Genomic DNA, 15,812 nt, shown 5'->3' with positions numbered 1-15,812 from the left:
ACGTGTCCTTGGTGTCTTTGAATGGGGAATTGTCTGGAAGCCCACAAGTAACCCCCAAAAAGTTTGCTTTCCACATTTCCCACACTGTAAATCTCCACTGGGTCACTTGGCAATGGGGCAGTCCGTGAGCCCTCCTGCCACGGAATTAATCAGGGCAGAGGTGGGAAGATGGTGTATTTTCACCTGCCAGCCCTACCGCCTGATAAGTGTCCCACCCACAAGCCTGCCAGAGGTGAGGTCATTAAATTCCACTCCATTAATGAAGCCATGTCCTTTCAATAGGCTTCTCAACATGTCCTGCTAATTTCAAAGATTTCTCAGCATATCTCTATCCCTATCTCTGCACCCCCTTTAAAACTAAATCCTTTCGTTCATGCTGCCAATCACCATTTCTCTCCTAAAATTTAACACTTCACCCATCCTGTGTCTGTCCAGTTTTTTGATACCCTCCTGTTATTACCTTCCTCACTGTTTAATACATTTCAAATTTTCATGTCATCCACAAACTCTGAAATGATCCGTTCCCACGTCCTGATCATCAATATCTGAAAATGCCAAACACGAAAACCAAAAACACAAATAAACATTCACCAGCAATGCTGCTATAGGGGCGAGGTCAGCACCTGGTGGTCTTATCATTACCACAGCTCGGAGCGTCATTTCAAAACTGAACGGTTCATTTCGATCTGGTCACTATCCATCTCTTGATTGGCTGGTTCCTCCTCCTTCATGCACCATGCCCTAAAAGAGCCTTGGCGATGGACTTCCACTGAATGGGCGAGTTATCCTTGTAAATGATACTTGTCAGAAGGACGCCACGTGTTGAGTGGAACACCAAAGAATCATAAATTCCCTACAGCGGAGAAGGAGGCCATTTGGCCCATCAAGCCTGCACCAACAATGATCCCACCCAGGCCCTATCCCTGGAACCTCACATATTTACTCTGGTAATCTCTCTGACACTAAGGGGTAATTTGGCATAGCCAATCAATGTAACCCACACTTTCTTTTTAATTTATTCATGGGACATGGGCATTGCTGGCTGGGCCAGCATTTATTGCCCACCCATAGTTGCCCTTGGAGGGCAGGTGAGGGTCAACCACATTGCTGTGGCCCTGGAGTCACATGTAGGCCAGGCCAGGTAAAGACAGCAGATTTCCTTCCCTAAAGGACGTTAGTGAACCAGACACGTTTTTCCAACAATCGACAATTGTTTTATGGTCATCAGGAGATTCTTAATTCCAGATATTTTCTACTGAATTCAAATTCCACCATCTGCCGTGGCAGGATTTGAACCCAGACCCCCAGAACATTCACTGAGTTTCTGAATTAATAGTCTAGTGATAATACCACTAGGCCATTGCTTCCCCACTCTGGAGGAAACTGGAGCACCCGAAGGAAACCCACGCAGACATGGGGAGAACGTACAGACTCCACACAGACAGTGACCCAAGGCTGGAATTGAACCCGGATCCCTGGCGCTGTGAGGCAGCTTTGCTAACCACTGTGCCACCCCTTAGTTACACATCAGTAATTTTAGACCATAAGACATGCATGGATGGTGCTGTGACATGGCAGGTTTATATCCAACACAAGTATATCTAATGTATTCATATCAATTTCACTACCACCATCACAGTATTTATATCCAGGTTTATGTCTCATAATCAGAAGGCAATAGAAAAAGTAAAACATTGATAATAGGAATACAGAAATATTTTAGAACAGAAAGCATCGACTTCCTCTAACAATCGCTCCCCCACCCCTCCCCCATATTCATTCAATTCTCCTTTAGGTCAAAGTAACAACAGTAAGGGGTCTAAATTCGTGGCTGTAGGAAACAGTAACATTTTCCGCAATTCTGCCACAACTTAAAGGAATATTTTGCAACAGGGCAATGTACCGGGCGTCCCATAGTAACTTACAATGGAGATGGAGCAGGAGGATCGGGTTATACACTTATTCTCACTCACTAACCTGCTGCAGTGTCCCCAAACAGGAGTTACAGATGGTGCTGGGGTGAATCAGAGACCACCCCCCCGGTCAGACTCCGGGCTGCTCCCACTCACCAGGTCCGCCCTCCTAACAGTAACACTCACCGACAGGCACATTGCAACCTTCCGCCAACACCGGGAGTTCCAGACTGTAACCAGACACCCGGCTGCCTGTCCCGCCCCCAGGAAATCCTTACTGCAAACCGGGGTCAGTGCAATCTCCCCCCCCCGGGGGACACTCCCGTGAAATGAGCGCAACATCACCTTGACATAGACTTCTTGGGGAATGACAGGCTCCTGGAAAAGACCCTACCCCACACTCAACAACCCCCGGACATGAAGTCACAACAGCACAGGGCCAATACAGGGGGGAGGGTGGGGAGAATATCTGGACTATGGGGTGACACGGTAGCATGCTGGTTAGCACTGCTAACCTTACAGCATAATAAGAAGTCTCCCAACACCAGGTTAAAATCCAACAGGGTTATTTGGTAGCACAAGCCACTAGCTTTCGGAGAGCTGCTCCTTCCTCAGATGAGTGGGAGAAGCAGATGTCATACTTGACCCTCCCTTCCAGAACCCAGGGGGCACCCTTTTAGGACAGAGACCAGAAGAAATTTTTTTTCTCTCTGAGGGTTGTGCGACTTTGAAATTATTTGTCTCAGAAGGTCATTGGTGGGGTCATTGAATATTGTTAAGGTGGAGGTAGGTAGATTGTTGTTAGTCAAGGGAATCGAAGGTTACCAGGGTTAGATCAGAATGGGACATTCAGAGCACAAATAAATCAGGCATGATCTTATTGGATGACAGAGTAGGTTTGAGGGGCTGAATGGCCTACTTCTGCTCCTATGTTATATGATTGCTTGTTCCACCCTCCACACCTACATTACCCCATCTGCATCACAATGAGAATCATTGATTTTTATCTCTGCAATATCACCTTTTCCTCCCCTGATGCTGAAACCTTCATTCATCTTTTTATTATATTTAGACTTGACCATTCCAATGCATTTCCTGGTTGACCTCCCACCTCCAAACCTTGAAGTCATCCCAAACTCTGCTGCCCGTATCCAAACTCATGCTAATTCACATGTATCCATCATCCCAGTTCATGCCTCTCGCCTGAGCTTTGTTTTAATATTAAAATTCCCGTGTTGTTTTCAAATCCCCCCCTTTACCTCCCCTCTCCCTACCTCTGTAATGTCCTCCAACCCTCTTAGATGTCTATTCTCCTGCAGTCACTGGAAACAGACCCAAGAGGTGAAATGGTTGTTTCCTGTTTTTAGGCTCCTCTTGAGAATCATAGATTACAAACAATCCTGCTTTCAGCTGCTGAGACAATAAGCCTTGAAGTGTTTTCCCTAAACTTTTCTGACTCTTTACCATTTTTTCCTTACTTTCTAAGAAGAAGAACTTCTTAGAACCTAACCCTTTGACCTAGCTTTGGATCATCAGTCCTAATACCTCTTTATGTGGCTTATTTTGGGCAAAGTATTAGAAAAAATTATTAGGGATAGGATTTATAGTTATTTAGAGACTAATGGATTGATTGGAGATAGTCAGCACGGTTTTGTGAAGGGTAGGTCGTGCCTTACTAACCTTATTGAGTTTTTTGAAAAAGTGACCAAAGAGGTGGATGGGGGTAAGGCAGTTGACGTGGTATATACGGACTTTAGTAAGGCGTTTGATAAGGTTCACCATGGAAGGCTTCTGCAGAAAATGCAGATGTATGGGATTGAGGGTGATTTAGTTAATTGGATCAGGAATTGGCTAGCTGATAGAAGACAGAGGGTGGTGGTTGATGGAAAGTATTCGTCATGGAGTTCGGTTACAAGTGGTGTGCCTCAGGGATCTGTTTTGGGGCCACTGCTGTTTGTAATTTTTATAAATGATCTGGATGAGGGTATAGAAGGATGGATTAGTAAATTTGCTGATGACACCAAAGTCGGAGGAGTGGTAGATAGTGAAGAGGGGTATCATAGTTTACAGAGAGACTTGGACAAGTTGCAGAGCTGGGCCGAGAGGTGGCAGATGGAATTTAATTCACTTTGGCAGGAATAACAGATGTGTAGAGCATAGGGCTAACGGTAGGACTCTGAATAGTGTTGACGAACAGAGGGATCTAGGTGCATATGTGCATAGATCCCTGAAAGTTGGAAATCAAGTCGATAAGGTTGTTAGGAAGGCATACGGTGTCTTGGCGTTTATTGGTAGGGGGATTGAATTAAGGAGCCGCAACGTCATGTTGCAACTGTACAAAACTCTGGTGCGGCCGCACTTGGAGTACTGTGTGCAGTTCTGGTCCCCACATTATAGGAAGGATGTGGAGGCATTGGAGAGGGTGCAGAGGAGGTTTACCAGGATGTTGCCTGGTATGGAGGGAAGGTCCTATGAGGAGAGACTGAGGGATTTGGGGTTGTTTTCGTTGGAAAGAAGGCGGCTAAAAGGAGACCTTATTGAAACATACAAGATGATTAGAGGTTTAGATAGGGTGGACAGTGATAGCCTTTTTCCTCGGATGGAGAAAGCTAGCACGAGGGGACATAGCTTTAAATTAAGGGGTGGTAGTTATAGGACGGATGTCAGGGGTAGGTTCTTTACCCAGAGGGTGGTGAGGGATTGGAATGCCCTGCCTGCTGCAGTTGTAAATGCGCCAAGTTTGGGGGCGTTTAAGAGGTCCGTGGATAGGTTTATGGATGGAAAGGGATTGGTTTAGGTTAGAGGGTCATTGCTTTTTTCTTAATTGGTCGGCGCAACATCGTGGGCCGAAGGGCCTGTTCTGCACTGTAACGTTCTATGTTCTATGTTCTATTTTCAAACTTAGTTTGAAAATGCTCTTAGAATCATAGAACCCTACAGTGCAGGAAGAGGCCCTTCGAGCCTGCACCGACCACAATCCCACCCAGGCCCTACCCCCTACCCCATATCCCTGTGCATTTACCCACTAATCCCTCTAACCTATGCATCCCAGGACACTAAGGGGCAATTTTAGCATGGCCAATCAACCTAACCCACACATCTTTGGACTGTGGGAGGAAACCGGAGCACCCGGAGGAAACCCACACAGACATGAGGAGAATGTGCAAACTCTACACAGACAGTGACCCGAGCTGGGAATCAAACCCAGGTCCCTGGAGCTGTGAAGCAGTAGTGCTAAGCACTGTGCTACCGTGCTGCCCATGGTTCTTGTGAACTGCTTTGGGACATTTCACTGTTTTTGAGGTAGTCAGTAAGTTGTTCTGTTGTTTTTCAGTTGGTTCAGTAAGCTGTCCACTGGAGACTCAGAATGAAGCTTCCAATTCTCACCACATGACATTCTCCTCAGAACCCAAATGATTGGCTCAGTCCTCCAATTGCTTCAGATTCTTGGGTTGCTGGTCAGGTACCCATAAGCTTAAATAATCCAGAAAGACTAGTTGAATGACCTTTCAACATCAATTGACTTATAATCAATTATATTCTTCTCCTAAAGAATATCCAATGTGTGCAACCAACATTGGAAGAAGGAAATAAGGAAGGCCAGATGACAGAAGTGTTAGTGAGGGTTCACTTTGGGACCAGTGACCATAATTCTATTAGTTTTAAGATAGCTATGGAGAATGATAGGTCTGTCCCAAAAGTTAAAATTCTAAATTGGGGCAAGGCCAATTTTGATGGTATCTGGCAGGAACTTTCAAAAGTTAATTGGGGGAGTCTGTGGGAAGGCAAAGGGACGTCTGGTAAGTGGGATCATTTCCCACTTTCCAACATTTGCCAACAGTGACAAATGTTGTGCCTTTGTTTAAAAAGGGCTGCAGGGAAAAGCTTGGGAACTACAGGCCAGTGAGCCTTACATCTGTGGTGAGTAAATTGTTGGGAGGTGTTTTGAGAGACGGGACCTACAGGCATTTAGAGATGCAGGGACTGATTGGGGACATCAGCATGGCTTTGTGAGTGGAAAATCATGTCTCAGAAATTTAATTGAGTTTTTTGAAGGGTTAACTGAAAAGGTAGATGAGGGCAGTGTGGTTGTTGTTGTCTACATAGACTTTAGCGAGGTCTTGGACAAGGTGCCACATGGTAGGTTGTTGCATAAAGTTAAATCTCACGGGATCCAGGGTGGGGTTTTTTAATTGATACAAAATTTGCTTCTTGACAGAGCCAGAGGGTGGTTGTAGAGAGTTGTTTTTCAAACTGGAGGCCTGTGACCAGCGGTGTGCCTCAGGGATCAGTGCTGGGTCCACCCTTATTTGTCATTTATATTAATGATTTGGATGAGAATATAGGAGGCATGGTTAGTAAGTTTGCAGATGACACCAAGTTTGGTGGTATAGTGGTCAGTGAAGGAAGTTACCTCCAAGTGCAATGGGATCTTGATCCATTGGGCTGGTGGGCTGATGAATGACAGTTGGAGTTTAATTTAGACAAAATGCGAGATGATGCATTTTGGTAAATTGAATCAGGGCAAGACTTATTCAGTTAATGGAGGGCATTAGGGAGAGTTACAGAACAAAAAGATCTTAGGGGTACATGTTCCTAGCTCCTTGAAAGTGGAGTGAAGAAGGCATTCGGCATGCTTGGGTTCATCGGTCAGAACTCTGAATACAGGAGTTGGGATGTCTTGTTAAAGTTGTACAAGACATTTGGTAAGGCTACACTTGGAATACTGTGTGCAATTCTGGTCACCCTATTATAGAAAGGATATTATTAAACTAGAAAGAGTGCAAAAAAGATTTACTAGGGTGCTACCGGGACTTGATGGGTTGAGTTATAAGGAGAGGCCGAATAGACTGGGACTTTTTCCTCTGGAGTATAGGGGGCTGAGGGGTGACCTTATAGAGATTTATAAAATAATGAGGGGCACAGACAAGGTAGATAGTCAATATCTTTTCCTAAACATAGTTTAAAACTAGAGGGCATAGGCTTAAAGTGAGAGGGGAGAAATACAGAAGTGTCCAGGGGGCAATTTTTTCACACAGAGAGTAGTGAGTGTCTGGAACAAGCTGCCAGAGTTAGTAGTAGGGGTGGGTACAATTTTGTCTTTTAAAAAGCATTTAGATAGTTACATGGATACGATGGGTATAGTGGGATATGGGCCCAAGGCGGGCAATTTGGATTAGCTTACAGGTTTTAAAAAAAAGGGCGGCATGGACAAGTTGGGCCGAAGAGCCTGTTTCCATGCTGTAAACTTCTATTACTATGACTCTAAGGAAGGCTGTAGTGCGGAGGGTGTGTATAGATGTTAGGTGGGGGTGGGGGTGGGGGTGGGGGGTGGCGGGAGTTGGGGGTGGGGATGGTGTTCATCTATCTTGGTGGGGGAGGTGAAATGTATCTGGCAGTGGCCCTGGCGGTTTAGTGGAGCCTGACGGACCACTCTCAAACTCTCAAACCCACAAATACTCATCAAAACTTGCCCTTTAGTCTCCTCGCCACCTGAACAGATGCTGTGCAAAGTACAAGAAACACATACTCAACACATAGCTGTCCAAAATGGTAAGTGGGCTCCTCGATACATTGTTGGACCTCAATCTGCATTAAAAAAAACCTACCCTTTACCCAGTTGTTCAGAGCTAGAAGAAAATTGTAACAGCCATGGTGACAGCGGGGATGGAGAGCTACATTATTACCTGGCATTTCTGAAGCATCTCATCCCTTTTCCATACTGGTAAGAGCACTCCAACCCTCCACCTCCATGCATTTACATCACTCCTACATGGTGCTTTTGATTGTTCCCCACAGAGTCTACCATCTTCTTCATAATGTCTTAAAAAGAGCTTGGAGCATGCTCCCTGAGATAAACCCCTAGTACTTCTTAAACATCAGAAACAAAGAAAATAAATTTTTTTTTTCAAAACTCATGTAAAGTTGGCAGTCATAAATAGAATTAGAGACAAAATAAGTGTCTGCAGTCTCTCCTGGCATCTTAGGAGAATCCTGCTAATAAATGTTTCATTCAAATCCATGTGTCAATTAGTTGCAAAGGTCTATTCACCTTAACTGATCACCTATTGAGCAAAGTGGACAATTAACTGATAAGAAACCAAAACAGAAAATAATGCATCCCGCAAGTCAGGCAGCATCCATGGTGTGCACAGCAGAATTAATGTTTCAGATCAGTGAAATGTATTTTGGTTTTGGTTTGTAAGTGAACTGAGAAGTTCTTGTCAACCAAAAATGTCTTTACCCTAAAACTACAATTTATTAAAGACAACTTAATTCCTGCAAACTGTCCACATTGCCAATATCAGTTTGTAATCACATACGCTGGAAAGATAATGTTACTCCCAATTTAACCTTGAGAAAACAGCATTTAGCATATCTGACATTCTCTTATTGATAGATATTTAAATGTATACACTTTCTTAATTGAATGATGACTGTTTTCATACCAAGTAGTGGAAATGCAAATACAGCAACTATCACTACACCGTCCTACAGCAAGACATTAATTTAAAAGTTACATGCAGCCCTGGAAGAAAATTTGTAGTGATTATCATATGTTTATTTCAACAGGAATTACACTGTTATTTGTCTCCTATAACTATTGTTACATTGATTTTGGTGCATTATAATATTCAACAAAAACACGTAACATTTACCAAACTAATATATACAGCCTAATACTATAAATTGTAGTAAAAGTTATATTATAAATTTAACAAAGTTTGATGTTAGTTTGTATTTATACTTGCAGCTGGATTGATTTGCCCACATTGAGAATTGTTTTGGCTCTCTCTGCATTTTCCCCCTCTTGCATATTGATTGCTAATGTGTCCTTAACTCTGAACATCAATGGGTTTTTTTTCTATTATTGTTATTGTTAAAAGATTAAAATCCACAGATTATTCTTTCCATCAATGAATCTTCAATATATTTTAGAGTTTAGTTCTCAATGCAGAAGTTGTTTTTTATTTATCTGTGAGTAACTGGACCAGAATAAACAGACCAAACATTTCACTTACAAAACTTTATTTTTGTATAACAATTGGTACAGGTGAACTAACAAGAGTTTGGAGATAAATGTCCCGGTAGCAAGGTGACAGTTGAGAAATAGTCAGTCTTATTCATCTTAGTTTGATGCTAACTTGGAGTTTGTTTTCGTTTAAGGTATGGCACTCAAGAAATAACATTAGTAGGATGATATTGCTGAAATTAAACAAAAATAGATTTACATTTAGATAGAGACTTTCATGATCTCAGCACACTTCAAAGTGCTTTACATTCAATGAAGCACATTTAGAAAGTATAGTTACTGTTAAAATGTGGGAAAGCACAATTGCCAATTTGCACACAGCAAGGTCATATAAATAAGAATGAAATAAAGACTAGTCAGTAATAGTGAAATTGGACCTTAGTGGCGCACATAGAAGTGACTTTACTGTATTGGGGTCTATTATATAATTATTATATCATTTTTATTATCCAGGGCCCAATATTCAATTCAATGGACTTTCTATATCCTCTATTCAGTAATGATGGGAAAATACAATTTAGCCTTTGTTTTTTGACCCTGCCCACATCTAATTTCACCATTTCTGTGATGTTGCTGGAGGGATGAATGTTGGCCAGGGGTACTGAGAGACCCTCTGTTTGAAACAGGGGGTGAATTACTCATTGATGGACAGGTGCTTTGGTCCTATCAGCTATGTACATTTGGAACTAATCAGAACATAGGAAATAATATATACAAAATAAATAAATAAATAAAACTCTGACTGGTGTATTTTCTTGTAGCCGTTGGGGATGCAAAAAAAGTGTCGCAGGTGGTACAAATTCGAATACAAAGATTTCCATCAGTTAAGGTTGTCGGTCAGAGACAGAGAGGCAAGTTCAGGGTTTGGAATCCCTAATCACGGCAAAAGATGTGAGTACAAAATAGATTAGCTAAGGGACTTCATTTCAACCGAATGTGACTACATATAAACAGGATGTACAGTGCTCAAAGGTTATAAGAAAAACAATTGTCCATTCCAGGTATCTGTGCAGGATTCAGTAACCAGTGCTAAAACGCACACACCTCCAGCAGGTACAACTTGCCAACTATCTAGAAATAAGATCGCCAATGTATATTACAAACCATTTACAATGGACAACCACTGGATAACAGCCGGGGGGAGTTCCACTGGGCTCTGGCCAGCGGCCGGCTGGGTTTTATCATTCGTGTGGCGCCAATTACATAAATTTATCAATTTTAACTCGAAGTTTAGCAGTAGTGCAAATAACGCCGAGAGGTCAGGTAGGAATAAGCAATTTCACTCTAATCCTCCGTCATTCACAGTGTGTCAGTTTTGTTTTTAACTCTAAATTAAAATCTACACTTTCCACGGAGCTATTTACAAAATGCACAAGGAAACAGGTCGCTATCTGAGAAAGGCGGACATGTCGTGTGTTCAATTGGATATTCCGGACAAAGTTAATGAGCTTAGATTCCATTTGGCAGCTTCCAAAATGGGGCAAATTAATCAGATTGTAGCCAGAGTCCTCCTGGGTAATACTGTGCCCACTTTCATTATCATTTCCCCAGTGGCATTGAGACTAGGAGCAAATTGGCCAAAGCCGACCCGCACTCACACATACGCCGAGTCGCTGGACTGAGTTCTCCCAAAGTTGGGCACCCCCATTCTGTGCGGGGAGTCCTTATTCCTGATCTCGTAGATGGACTTGCGCCGTTCCTGCGCCCCTCTCACCGCCGTTTTGATCTTTCTCCAGCCCAGGTGGTTCAGCTCGGCCAAGTTGAGCACCACGCAAAGACCACTCACCGCGAACATGAAGACCAGAAAGACCGTTTTCTCGGTGGGTCTGGACACATAGCACTCCACCTGTTTGATACACGGGTAGCGATCACACTCATACATGGAGGGCACATTGAAGCCGTATAGGAAATACTGCCCCATGAGAAAACCGATCTCTAAAGCGTTTCTAAAAACCACCTGGATGATGTAGAAACGGGAAATCCCTTCCTGCCGCCGGATTTTGGACATTTTACTATTCCTGGCAGCTGAGTTCTGTATCTCCTTCACCTCCAGAAAGTCTGACTGTGTCCCTTTGACGGAATGTTCCGAGTTCTGGAGGACCCCGTTCACTATTGTGTTCTTAATCTTATTGTCTTCCCTCTTGTCCTTGTCCATGGTGATGAAGACACTGGAATATTGTCTCTCCCGCTGCTTGGAGGACTGGTGCACCGAGTAGGTGATGAAGCAGAGGCTGGGGGTACACACCATGATGATCTGGAAGACCCAGTAGCGGATGTGGGAGATTGGGAAAGCCTTATCGTAACAAGCCTGGTTACAGCCGGGCTGCAGCGTGTTGCAGACAAACATTGTCTGTTCATCATCATACACCGTCTCTCCGACTATCGCCACCACCAGAATCCGGAAAATCACCACCACTGTCAGCAGGATCCTGCAAAAGGAAGAGACAAACGGTGGGTGGGATGGATCCAGAAAAGCAGGGGAATAATCTCACTCCAGACCCCCAGACACACTCTGAGCCCCATTCTCCCCCTCCCCAAAGCTGAGAACAAGCCCGACTTTGAGAGATAAGAGCAGATTACTGCGGATGCTGGAATCTGAAACAAGGCTGGAAAATCCCAGCGGGTCTGGCAGCATCTGGAAGGGGAGGAAAGAGCTGACGTTTCGAGTCCAGACGACCCTTTGTCCAAGCCAGGAGGTAGAGGAAGTCTCCTGATTTTTAGCTTTGACAGAGGGGCACCTGGACCCGAAACGTCAGCTCTTTCCTCTCCTTCCAGATGCTGCCAGACCCGCTGAGATTTTCCAGCGTTTTCTCTTCCCACTTGGAGAGACTCATTTAACCCAACTCTGCACACATTCGCTATTGGCAGCAGCAGGGCTGGGGTAGGGGGGGAGAGAGAGAGGGAGAGACACAAGGCTGCCAAACACATCTCTACTTTTTACCCCGACCTCTGGACAAAAAAAGTACCTTTGATATTTCCTGGTCTTGAGACGTTCCGCTACCTGGATTGAAAAGCTAACAAAGCTAACAGTCATTATGCAGACATGATAATGGATTAAACCCGGCGGAATGAACACTACCCCCCTGGAACTGACGGCCGCGCTAAGGGCACCTTTGCTGATTTTGCAGATCTGGTCAATCCTCTTACCTTCCTATCATTGTGGAGTGCTGCTGAACCGCAGCCTCCAGCAATCTCTCCAGAATTGTCCATTCTCCCATCTCTGTGCATGGGCCACCGGCACCGAGCTGCGGCCGTACTGCTGCCCCCCACCTTTCCCCTCCTGGCTCAGTGCTCAGTGGGAAGGACACAAGGAGCTGGCCCCGAATCAGCGGCTCTCGCTCGGAGGTGAGCCCGGGCCGCCCAGAAGCGGCTTCCTCTCTTTAGTGTGCGCTGCCAATTAACATTAATCTTGCTGCCTTTAGCCGGGAGGCTGAAGCGGTCCGAATGGGGGGGGGGAGAGAGAGATGATATTTACAGTCATCAGCTTTCTAATCTTCCTTTAAATACTTACCACTTGCGTCACGCACACAGGCAGGCTTTTTTTCACTCTCCCTCTCTCTGCACACAGGCATCAGCTAAATGTAGAGGGATTTTCTCATTTTCATTATTCTGAAATATCCCAGGGGCGGATTAATTTGCAGCCAAATTTTGCACCCTAATCTTCTACACTGAAATACCTGCTGCTGGAGGTTTGGAACACAACTCAAAGGCAAACCCAGGACCTTGGACACACACACAGGCTGCATCTGTCCCCCAACCACAGAAGTGCTTCCTCCTGCATCGGGGCGAGGGGGGAATGGTTTGAATTTTGATAAAAATCAACACTGGGGACCCCCCCCCCCCCCCCCGCAGTATTTCAGTGCGTGGAGTTCAGATACGGGAGGGGGTGTCCTTTGCTGGTTCCGAAGTTCTTAGAAGTCAGGATCCTCCACATTTCAGTGGTGGGAAATATTCAGGAAGAAGCAGTTGTGTTCTCCACACACCCCTTAACCTGCTGAGCGCTGTCTGCCTTTACTGCAGCTTTCAGCCGCTGTAGTATTCTGTCCTTCTGGGACCCCGGGGAATTTAACAGGGAGTTCGAGTAATCTTATTGAAAACAAAAGCACAGCGGCCCCGATCCCTGACAATTTAACGGGGCAGTGCCTCTATATTTATATTGGAAGCCGCTTTACACACCAGATGTAACCACAAATCGCCATCGCATCATAGACCAAATCTTGCCATTTTTTCCCTGGATTTTGCCAGAAATCAACAAAAGCCCTGATAAGGATAACAGCCCGCAATCCCACTCTCCAGTTATTTCTCAGGTCAAGATTTTTACCCGAAATACTGGAAAATTTCAGCAGGTCTGAGCATCCGTGGAGAGAGAATAGATGTTGCCAGACCTGCTGAGATTTTCCAGCATTCTATGTTTTTGGTTCATGATGTTTGGATGGACTGGGATAGGCACAGTAAGTAATCTCACAACACTGGGTTAAAGTCCAACAGGTTTATTTGATAGCACGAGCTTTCTGAGCGCTGTTCCTTCTCATCAGGTGAGTGGAGAGCTGGGTTCGCAAACTAGAAACTCATCTGATGAAGGAGCAGTGCTCCCAAAGCTTGTGTTACCAAATAAACCTGCTGGAGTTTCACCTATTGTTGTCAAACTTATTCCTGTTTTGGGTTCAGATTGCAGCATCCACACTCATTTGCTTCGATCTCTCTTTATCAGGCTTGTTCTCAGCTTTGGGGAGAGGGAGATCGAGTGCAGAGTGTGTCTGGGTGTGTGGAGCAAGACTATTTCCCTAAGTGCCCCCTGCTTTGCAAAGCTCGAGTCAGCAGGATCCATCCCACCCACTGGACTTTTTGACTGGACTGGTTTCACCCGGAGAAAATACTGGAAATACTTAGCAGCTCGGTTCTTTCCAAGTTCCCAACCACAGCCCGGCAAATACTTTCTTTGCAAATGTAAATTTAATTCCCTTTTAGAAGTTATCATTGAATCTGTTTCCGTCACCCTTTCAAATTGTGTATTCCAACATTTGCAAGGAACTACAAAAGGTTGTGAATGTAGCCCAATCCATCACGCAAACCAGCCTCCCATCCATTGACTCTGTCTACACTTCCCGCTGCCTTGGCAAAGCAGCTAGTATAATCAAGGACTCATGCACCCCGGATATTCTCTCTTCCATCTTCTTCCTTCGGGAAAAAGATACAGAAGTCTGAGGTCACGTACCAACCAACCGACTCAAGAACAGCTTCTTCCCTGCTGCTGCCAGACTTTTGAATGGACTTATCTTACATTAAGTTGATCTTTCTCTACACCCTAGCTATGACTGTAACACTACATTCTGCACTCTCTCATTTCCTTCTCTATGAATGGTATGTTTTGTCTGTACAGCGTGCAAGGAACAATACTTTTCACTTTATGTTCATACATGTGACAATAATAAATCAAAGCAAATCAAATCCAACAATTGGCTGCATAAAAATCTCTCTGCGAGACATGAGGCCACCACCAAACTGTCTGTCATTGGCCGGTCTGTGCTGAAATATAGTATTGTTATAGTCTGATACAGTGCCCAGCAGATCTTGTGGAAATATTTTCCGTTTATTAAGGAATGTTTCAAATGTTATTGGGCATTTCTACTTCTCCACAGGCTGCAATGGGAATCTAGATTTAAGACTCTGGTTAGACCCCGTTTGGAGTATTGTGAGCAGTTTTGGACCCCATATCTAAGGAAGGATGTGCTGACCTTGGGAAGGGTCCAGAGGAGGTTCGCAAGAATGATCCCTGGAATGAAGAGCTTGTTGTATGAGGAACGGTTGAGGACTGCACTCACTGGAGTTTAGAAGGATGAGGGGGGGATCTTATTGAAACTTACAGGATACTGCGAGGCCTGGACAGCGTGGATATGGACAGGATGTTTCCACTAATAGGAAAAAAACTAGAACCAGAGGGCACAACCTCAGACTAAAGACTATCCCCTTAAAACAGAGATAAGGAGGAATTTCTTCAGCCAGAGAGTGGTGAATCTGTGGAACTCTTTGCCACAGAAGGCTGTGGAGGCCGGGTCACTGAGTATCTTTAAGACAGAGATGGATAAGTTCTTGATTAATAAATGGATCAGAGGTTATAGGGAAAGGCAGGAGAATGGGGATGAGAAAACTATCAGTAGCCCAAGTAGCCTAATTCTGCTCCTATGTCTTATAGTCTAATAGTCTTAACCTGGAGTTAACTGCAGAGAGGGAGCTATGAGCATCCTTTTGAACTAGGTGGCCTCGGGATGCTTGGGTTTGATTGTCACAATGAATCTAATTACAATACTATGTCAAACTACTTTTGCAGTGTGCATCTGCTACACCTACAAGACACTTTATAAATATACCTAGAGTGATGTTAAGTGCTTAGAATAAGTACTCCAGCCTTTGTGTCCCTCTCCGAACCAACCCCCCCACCCATCATAGTTTTTGAGAAATATGTCCGTGGGATGTGGGCATTGCTGGTTAGGCCAGCATTTATTGTCCATCCCTAACTGTCCTGAATTCAATAGCTTGCTGGGCTATTACAGGTGACACTTAAGGATCCACCACATTGCCAGGATCTGGAGTCACACGTAGATTAGACCAGGTAAGGATGGCAGATTTCCTTCCCCAAAGGACATTAGTAAACCAGATGTATTTTTACAACAATCGGCAATGGTTTTGTGGTCATCATTAGACTTTTAATTCCAGAGCTTTTTATTGAATTCAAATTTTAATATCTACCAGGGCAGCATGGTGGCACAGTGGTTAACACTACTGCCTCACTGTGCCAGGTACCCCAGTTCAATTCCAACATTGGGTACTGTCTGTGTGAAGTTTGCAGATTCTCCCCGTGTCTGAGT

At 44.4% G+C, this 15,812-nt stretch overlaps 2 protein-coding genes across 5 annotated transcripts in view; both read right to left on the bottom strand.

Annotated features, from left to right (window-relative positions):
- LOC145352322 (uncharacterized) overlaps positions 1-2,161 on the bottom strand; it is a 71,880-nt gene extending 69,719 nt beyond the window's left edge. For 2 of the 3 annotated variants that reach the window (XM_080202080.1, XM_080202082.1), the window contains exon 1: positions 2,100-2,161. The gene's annotated coding sequence lies outside the window, so the exon portion shown is untranslated. Of the gene's footprint in view, positions 1-1,977 lie in introns of all 3 variants that reach the window. The other variant, XM_080202081.1, reaches the window with a different exon arrangement.
- Positions 2,162-8,894: 6,733 nt separating this feature from the next.
- Positions 8,895-12,391, bottom strand: LOC145352321 (gap junction delta-2 protein). 2 transcript variants are annotated; one of them, XM_080202077.1, is made up of 2 exons: positions 12,094-12,391; positions 8,895-11,375 (listed from the first exon to the last, which is right to left on the bottom strand). In XM_080202077.1, exons 1-2 carry the CDS (start codon positions 12,162-12,164, stop codon positions 10,541-10,543), a joined length of 906 nt encoding a protein of 301 aa, XP_080058203.1. In that variant the 5' UTR covers positions 12,165-12,391; the 3' UTR covers positions 8,895-10,540. The 2 variants fall into 2 exon arrangements, with proteins under 2 accessions (XP_080058203.1, XP_080058205.1); XM_080202079.1 differs by lacking the exon at positions 12,094-12,391 and adding an exon at positions 11,913-12,035.
- Positions 12,392-15,812: the final 3,421 nt, after the last annotated feature.

Source organism: Carcharhinus amblyrhynchos, chromosome 14, assembly GCF_965287045.1.
Source record: "Carcharhinus amblyrhynchos chromosome 14, sCarAmb.v2.hapA, whole genome shotgun sequence".
Classification (NCBI taxonomy): Eukaryota; Metazoa; Chordata; class Chondrichthyes; order Carcharhiniformes; family Carcharhinidae; genus Carcharhinus; species Carcharhinus amblyrhynchos.
Note: the sequence above shows the minus strand (reverse complement) of the source record. Positions and strands in the feature narration are given on the sequence as shown.

What these genes read in the sequence shown, in the direction of transcription:
- LOC145352321 (XM_080202077.1), bottom strand. Translation starts at nt 12,164, where the DNA reads ATGGGAGAATGGACAATTCTGGAGAGATTGCTGGAGGCTGCGGTTCAG. An exon ending in CACTCCACAATGATAGGAAG is followed by an intron (nt 11,376 to 12,093) that starts GTAAGAGGATTG and finishes TTCCTTTTGCAG; the next exon opens with GATCCTGCTGACAGTGGTGG.